Raw genomic sequence first — 8820 nt, forward strand, 5'->3', positions numbered from 1 at the left:
CTCCGAACCTTTTGATTATTCCTAATGAGATAAGCGATTAAGGCAAATGTCATAACAGGCATTCAGATAAAAGAATGAAGAAACAATCAAAGGGGAAATGCTCATTTCATATATGAAAGGTTTTTACATTTGAACTTTCCACAAGTCAAAAAGCAAAAACAAACCCAAAGGCAAAAACAAAATAAAGGCTAGTGCAGGCCCTGATCTACCCGGTACGGTTGGAGCTGGAGTTCTCGGAATCCTCAGACTCAACATCAAGAGCTTTTTTAGCCTCCTCCTCGATTGCTTTAGTTTCGATTATCCGAGCTGGAGGTCCCCTAATCCTTTTTGGGCCTGTTCGAGGGTAGCCCTCTGGGATTTCCACCATTCATACTGGACCAAAATCGTAGTACGAGCCTCGGCAGGCTCCATGTCCTTAAGAGACTCTTCTAAGTCAGCCTCGACTTTTTCCAATTTAGCTAGTTTGGATCTCTCTTCGAGAAGAACTCTGTGAATTTGGTTAGCCGACTCAAGTTCAGCCTGAAGCACGTCATTAGCCTCGGCTGCCTTCTCGAGCTTGCTCTTGAGCTCGTCACTAATCCGGGATCGAGCCTTGGCTTTCTGTTCGACTACCCTCAACTTCTCCTTGTCTTTAGCATGCTGAGATTTGAGCAGCCGATGCCTCTCTGCCATATTCATGGCATCAGTCTTGACCGAATCAAGTTCACTTCAAAGTTGGGAAATAGTAGCCTCGGTGACCACGGCCGGCCTCGTTCTTTTCGGTTCCATGCTAGGGGCTGGAAAAATACCTACAAGACTATCTCTTGCATCCGTTTCGGTGGCCCGGCTAGCTGCCCTCGTGGCTCGAGAAATAGGGAGATGTCCGAGCCCAGTTGCTTCCCCGATTGCAGGTGGGATATCCGAGAATATGTCGTCTAGGTTATGGGACCTCGGTACAGGAGTAGGAGAAGCCGGAACAGCCCCAGCGGCCTTGGTAGAAGCAGGAGCCTCGAATGTTGCAGCTTGGTCACCACCGGGCAGTGGGCTGGTATCTATTGGAGCTTCGATATCGGGGGCCGACTCTACTCTTTGTTCGGCCTCAATATTTTGAGATGGCCTGGTTCTTCTAGGCCTCTGCAGGGGAATCTCTTCGGGTGAAGTGTCACCTGAAATGTCAATGAATTCAATTGACCTTGGAGGAGTTGGAAAAAGAACTTTTTCCCTACCTGTGTGCGGAGCCGGAATGGAAGGTCCTTCCTCAGTTGTAGGAAAGGGCGGAATAGTGGCTTTCTCCTCCGGAACAGAGGTGATGAAGGGGCCCTCACCAACCCTTTGAATAAGAACTCGGACTCTGATTCATCCCTCAAAGTCCGAACAACACTCCTCGCCCTTTTCTTTAGTTTCTGCCCTTTGGCCGAGGGCTTTCCCCCTCTCTTACCGGAAGCAACAATGAGCCGAGATGATCCTGCCGTATCAAATTCAGGAGCCGGTGCGGAGCTCGGGCCGTTGGTTCCGGTCTTGCTCTACCGAGCCCCCGGGTAAACCCGAATACCGAAGGGGTTATAGAAAGAAAAGAAAAAAGGGGAGGATGCAATAAATACCAAATCAAGGAGAATATTACCGTGATTTTGGGCAACCCATCGGCCACACGACAGGTCCCCCCATGTCTGTTGTTCACGGTAAGGTTTCGGACGGCTGGAGGCATCTATGCCTCGGCTAATAACAAATAAAAAAGGGAGAAATCACATGTATGCAAGGGAGCAAATGTTGACAAAGCGTGGAGGAAGAATAATTATAGAAGGGAGAACTGAGAAACTTACGCCTATCGTTCCACCTCTCCGAAAAGGGCATGTGATCGGCCTGAATAATGCCTGCGGTCTTTACCCAGACATAACGTTCCAACCATTTTCGATCTCTGTCTTTGTCGAGTTTGGAAAAGATCGGGTTTCGACCTCACTTGGCGAGCTTTATCACGCCCTCTCGGAAGATTCACGGGGAATATAACCGGATGAAGTGCGCCATCGTGAATTCCCTGTTGACATTATTGGCCAGTAACCGGAGGCAGGCCACGGCCCTCCGGATAATCAGCCCAATTTGGGCCAAGGTCACGTACTACGTCCAGCACATCTCCAAAATAATTGGATCGATTGGAGGATCTAGTTTTAGCGTAAACGGATACGTGTAAACATATAGGAAACCTTCTCTATGAGCGGTAATAGATTCGTCGGGCCCAGGGGTGAACACTTGCACCGGACGATTGTCCCATCCGCAACCAGCTCGGACCCGGGGAAGGAGATCCTCTATAATAGATGAAGGGTATCGCCTTATGTCGAAACCCCTATCTGCTATCGGAGATGGCTTCTCGATGTCAAATTCGTGGCTATAGTTGGGTCTGGACGACACTATGTCCAAAGCAGTCGGTTCAACAAATGTTTTTCCCTCAGGTTTTGAGGCTGGCTCGCTCCTTGAGAAGAAACCGAGGGAATGTCCTGGGAAGTAGATTCGGTGTTGGCAGACATTTGGAAGGTGTGAAAGAGTGGATAAGAAGATTTGAGAATTTGAAGTGGCTGATGGAAAATCCAAAAACGAAACAATGGAGGAAATATTAGGTGGATGGAGGAGAAAGTTGAAAGATACAAAACAACAAATGAAAGGCTTAGCAAAGAATGCTCTTACGATCAAAACAACAATTGAGGAGAAGTTGGAGTGGCTTTACGATCAAGAAAGCAAGAAACAAAGGAGCGGAGAATGAGTAAGTGAAGAAAGAAAATGAAAAAATGACACAACTTTAGGCCTTATATAGGCGTTGTACTGTAGCAATTACAGAGAGCACCCAATCGGGCGGTGACACGTGTCCCACAATTAATGAGACGTGATATGATGTGACGTGCGTTACGGTGATTCCCGAGGTCGGCCATTCAGGACGAGACAGGGGGCTGATGTCAGAAGGACGTGATATGACTATTCCGCCAAATTTGAAGATAAGAACGAGCTTATGGAACCGCCGATTTAGTGACTTATCTACTTCCCGTTACTCCGGTAAAACTATGGTCCGAAAGTGTGGGGACTATTTGTATACGATAAAAATTGGGTAAACGTAAGACTGGTGAGACAGGGGGCCGAGGGCAAGTCCAAATGAGCACGAGTATGTTCGGTCCTTTCCTCAAATCGGGGGATTGCACCGAAGGCAGCTGATCCGAGATAAGAGAAGTATGTCCGTTGGTTCGGTTTCTCCGAACCAAATTCAACGTGGCCGTTTGTCCGGTTTCTCTGAACCAAATTCAACGTGGCCATTGGTCCGGTTACTTCTATCAATACGAAAGTGGCGTTGTTACGGTTAACCGATTTGCAATCTTTGCGCGTCGAGGAGCGTTATACTGTCATTTTGTCTTGTGACCGTACGGGTGTTAGATTGTATGGTCCTACCTTATCCTTTTTAGGGTTTTCTTTCTTCTAAAAGGCTTTGTATTGTATTCAAGGCCCAAAAGGCAAACCTATAAATAGAGGGCATTATCCCACTTTGAGGGGTTGGCTTTTTCAGATCTAGAACATTGTAATAGAAAAATATATTGAAGTTCTCTCTCTCTCTCTCTGATTTTAGTCCGAATCAGTAGTGTTCTTTAGCTTTATTCATCCATTCAACATAATACATTGCCATATATATATATATATATATATATATATATATATTGATATTATATTATATATATATATATATATATTTTAATCACCAATATCAATATACTTACTCACGCATTGCATACATACATATATATATATATATATATATATATATATATATATATATATATATATATATATGTATTATAACAAACAAATCCATATATATTTCGTATCAACCAAAAATAGATTAAAATTTATCCACATATCCTATACCTCACTTACAAATTCAATTGTTACCGAAATTCGGGGTAAACAAGCATCATAGTCTTTCAACAGCTCTAACCATCGCCTCTGACGCAAATTTAAATCCTTTTGCTGGAAGATGTATTGAAAGCTCTTATGATATGCACATATATCAACATGAACACCATACAAGTAATGCCTCCACATTTTTGGTGCATGAATCACTGCAACTAACTCTAAATCATGAGTCGGGTAATTCATTGTCACGACCCAATTTGAGAAAGTTGCTCGGACACCTACCTATCCCACCTCGGTAGGCGAAACCTTAACCCGACATTCAAAACACAGTATAAATAGCAGAAGAAGATAAAATAACGTAAGTCTGACATATGAATATATAATAAAAGCGAAAGTGAATAAAAAATCACCCCAATTTCTGGTCTGGTCATACAAGAGCATCTAACTAAAATCTATAAGTCTGGAAGTAAAAATAATACATCAATAGTCTTAATAATGTCTCAGAATAGCAAAGTAATACATAATAGAAGAATAGCCTCCGGGTAGCGAAGCGTCCACATGCTCGCCAAACAAACTCGAATCGTTGACCTCGAACTCTTAGCCGAGGGCTAGACATCAATTCCACCTAATACTACTGCATTCATAAAAAGAATGCGATAGCTATGATTATACGAAAAGAACACGTACTGGTAGGTATTATAGGACGACTAAGATTAGGTTACGTATACCAAGACAGTAAATTAAGATAAACAGGTAAATCAACAAGTTATAAGTTAACACGAGCCGGTAACCAAGTACAAGTCATCACATGTTATAGCATATAAACATTTGTGCCAGAATCTCGATACATCGATACGAGATACGTATATCACAACTATATAACAAGAATATCACAAGAAGACAAAAGTATAATGCAATCCAATAATGTATGAAATATGGATGCAATGCATATGCACCGATACACATGTACTCCGATGATGGAACATCATATCTCGGCAACACAACCCATGGGGGACCCGCGAATTCCGTATACCACTCGCTCCGAAACTAACCTCAGATCCCGAGCACTCTCTCGATCCCGATGAGAGACCTCGGGCATATTATGACATATTTGTAGACCTTGGAGAGCCCGAGGCGTAGGTTGACATTAGCTTGAATTTGGAGTAGCTTGGAGAGCGTTTGAAGTATGTAAAGCTCAATTCTTTCTTCTTTGGCATGCCTTAGTTGCAAATAGGCTATGACACGAGCCTCGAGGAAATTCTAATCCCGCAATCCGAGCACGTTTATGACTCTTATTCATTCCTCGAAATTCGTATGTTGATATGTTGAAATATTGGCCTTTATGTCTTTGAAATATTTGATTTTCAACTTTTGCATAAAAAGTTTGGCTTTTAAAGAGTTCCGTAACTACGAATGCCCGTATCTTTCACGAGAAGGCTTGGATTGCCTCGATATGCCCGTAGGTGATTGTGTGGTGTATGATGAGTATGTTTTCCATAGGCGGGCCCGGCTCGGGTCAACACCCGTCCGTGGGTCCCGCGACTCTTCTTTGTAATCACGATGACTTTTGAAAGAATTTGATTTGGTTATTATTCGGATTCCTAAGTATGGTCATTTTACTTATCATTTGAGTCTATTATAATGATTTTATGCATATGGTTACTCACAACTTCGTTCGTGCATACATCGTATCTTTTAGGAGTCGGGCCGATTCTGTTGTCGTACGCACTATGAGATACTCGGTGTTATCTTTGTGTTTATGGTTAGCCGAGCTCCTCGCTAAGGTCAGGGGCTCCACTTATATTTGGTGTTATCTTGTGTATGGCGTTATCTTTTGTGTTATGATGTGTGACGGGGATATGGAGATTTGACTTTACGGTGTTATCTTTGTGTTATGACGCCGTCGACGAGCGGCGACCATATTTTACGTACCCCGTACATGAGTAGTATTTTGAAAGAAAACATTTTGATATTTTGGATTTGCACTTACTTTACGTATTTCCATTTCGATTATGACTCGGTTATTTTATTTTGTATCTTGCTGCATTACTCGGTACATATTTAATGCGGCCACTCTTCGGGGGCTGCGTTTCATGCCCGCAGGTACAGACGCGCAGTTCGGTGATCCACCTGTTTAGGACACCCTCTTCTGCTGTTTGGAGTGCTCCCCTTATTTCGGAGTCACATTTTGGTATATATTCGTTCGTTGCATTTGTATATATTGGTTCACGGGTACGGCGGGGGCCATTTTTTGTCCGTCGTATATGATTGTTTGTCTGTTTAGAGGTACGTGGACATGTATGTGGGTTATCCACGTTACGTACGATTGTGTTCGTATGTTGTATGTTCGGCGATCCCATTCATGGCCACCTACGTCGGCTTGCATTTGTATATGTTTTGGGCCGTTGCGCCATTTGATAGCCTTGTCGGCTTCTGATATATATATATGGCTGTGTTTGAGATATGTTTGCGACAGTTTGATATAATCTGAGACAGCGTTTGATATGTATGTCTGTATAAGCCATCTGTTTGCGATTCGGGTTTATGAATGTGTTTGGGTGCCCAATTCGGGCACTAGTCACGGCCTACGGGGTTGGGTCGTGACATTAATGTTATAAGAGATAAATACCCATCAATAATAAGCTAAGAGGACTAACAAAATACTTCAATTCGGATTTTAGGAAAAACACCCATATTTGGGTATGAACCCTAACTCCCAATTCCATAAATTGGCCACTAATTAGGAAGGAATCATGCAATAACAGATTCTAATGATCAATTCAATGCTTAATATCAATTCCATGCTTAATACAGCTAAGCAAATACATAAATCAAGATTTAATAGCCTAACATGATGAACCTATTGAACCCTCTCTTAATCCTCAAGCTCATGTGTCACGACCCGGCCGAGAGGGCCGTAGCGGGCTTTTGGTGCTATCCACACAGGCACTTCTTGTCGTACCATCAACTTCATATCTAGGTGAGACACGTAGCCTACTCGTGATTCCAATACATCAACAATACTAATCACGTCGGGCAACGACACATTTATATCATCATCGACAACAATGCCCGTATCCATATACCTGGTAGCGATGCTAACAAAATAATATACTAAATGTGAGCCGACAAGGCTACAAGACATCTAACCATACACAGCGTCTAGAGCCTCTCTAAGAAAGAGTATGTAATATCATTTAGACGGGACGAGGCCCACGCCGTACCTATATGTATGCACACAAAAGAATAATACCAACAGCTGTAGCTCTGGATGAAATGGAGCACCTCTATGCAGTCCCTGAACAAGGAATCTAAGGACTAAGCCTGTCTCCCTGCCCACCTGCGGGCATGACGTAGTGTCCACAAACAAAAGAACGTTAGTACGAGGAATGTACTGAGTATGTAAAGCATAGTCAATAACATAATGAAAGCATAAGAAATAACATAAGATAGACGAGTCATGAAATGAAAGAGCTAGGCATACCTCTAGCGATGTTCGTCATATTTACTTACCCTCTTTCTAATGGGAAACTTCCATTTCATACATTCATACCTTTAGAAGCATCATCCCCGACCATGATCGGTTCGGTGTCTTACATACCCGACCATGATAAGGTTCGATGTTATACATACCTTGTCCTACCAAGGCTTAGTGTTATCTGTACCCAACTACAGTGGTGCGCGCGCGATAAATATCATACCCGGCCATGTAAGCTCGGTGTTACATAATAGCCATTCATACTTATACACGTATACATAAGAGTCTATAAGCCTCATCAACATCATTATCATCATCGTTTTTGTTACATCTATCCTTAGAGGATCAACTATCATATAAAGGAAGCAATAGAATCGTGAAAGTATCGAGGATCATGAGCTTTAGCAAATTTAGAGATAGAGTCATTTGGAAGACATTATGGAACTCATGAAAGGGTATATAGCAACTGAACCATGCCTTAATGAAATAAGGGTTAGTCTTACATACCTCTTTGTCTTCTTAACTACTTAACGTTCACAGTCAAAGCTTGAACAATCTACATTTAGAAGGATTCATACCATAGTTAAGCCTTAATGATACTCTTAAATTCAAACTAGAATAATTCATGATCTAATAAAAATTAAGCCGCATTTCCCCAATTTTTGTAAACTTCATATTACAAAACAACTCCAACAACCACGATAACATACATAATATCATAATCAAGTAATCACGTTCCATTAAGCCCTCAAAATTCATCCTCGTATTTGCTCAACTTATACTAGCAACTTCACCCATTCTTAGCACATTTCATAAAATACTTCCTCATCACCATTACTACCTTCCATAACAAGATTATATCCATATTATACTAAGAATCATGACTCGAAGTTATCTTACTACTCAAAAATATCATAAAAGTTACATTTAGCCCTCATTTTCTACTTTCTTCTTCTACCCAAGTTCTTCAACAACCAAGCATTCATGATAACAAGAAATAAGCCTAAAACCTTGTTATATCCCGCATTTTTGTACATTGGGACAATCCGGATTAATTATGATAAATTAAGGACAAAACTATTCCGGGATACAAAGTCAGGATTTTTGACCTCCGATTTTATTTTGAGATATAAGTTGTTCATGAATTTGTGGGTATGGAACAATTAGGAAAATTTGGGACCAAAAGTGGAATATTTGAAAGTTGAAAATCATGAAAATGAGCCATGTTGGCCATGTGGCAGGAAATGGTCCACACACACTTTGTGGACATTTTAATTGGTCCAACATATGTGTGGGCCATGGACACATGTATGAATCATCTAAGGGCTTAAAAGATGACTTCTAAGTCATCTATTCTCAATTCCCACACTTAGAAAAAAAGGCAAGAAGTTGAGGAGCAAAGTGAGGCTCTCGGCCAAGCACCCATAATTTCAACTCCAATTTTAGCCACTCAAAATTATTTATTTGGTGCCAAAACC

General features: G+C 41.8%; 1 protein-coding gene across 1 annotated transcript; it reads right to left on the reverse strand.

Annotated features, from left to right (window-relative positions):
* Window positions 1–297: 297 nt before the first annotated feature.
* Window positions 298–1644, reverse strand: LOC132041981 (uncharacterized). The gene is made up of 3 exons (XM_059432646.1): window positions 1601–1644; window positions 793–1309; window positions 298–687 (listed from the first exon to the last, which is right to left on the reverse strand). The coding sequence occupies exons 1-3, from the start codon at window positions 1642–1644 to the stop codon at window positions 298–300; spliced, it is 951 nt and encodes a 316-aa protein (XP_059288629.1).
* Window positions 1645–8820: the final 7176 nt, after the last annotated feature.

Source organism: Lycium ferocissimum, unplaced genomic scaffold (genome assembly GCF_029784015.1).
Source record: "Lycium ferocissimum isolate CSIRO_LF1 unplaced genomic scaffold, AGI_CSIRO_Lferr_CH_V1 ctg12696, whole genome shotgun sequence".
NCBI classification, from domain to species: Eukaryota; Viridiplantae; Streptophyta; class Magnoliopsida; order Solanales; family Solanaceae; genus Lycium; species Lycium ferocissimum.

Coding starts and splice junctions, on each gene's coding strand:
- LOC132041981 (XM_059432646.1), bottom strand. CDS start 1,644: ATGGGGGGACCTGTCGTGTGGCCGATGGGTTGCCCAAAATCACG. Junction 1,310..1,600: donor ATGGGTTGCCCAAAATCACG/GTAATATTCTCC, acceptor TCTTATTCAAAG/GGTTGGTGAGGGCCCCTTCA. Junction 688..792: donor CGGATGCAAGAGATAGTCTT/GTAGGTATTTTT, acceptor GATTCGGTCAAG/ACTGATGCCATGAATATGGC.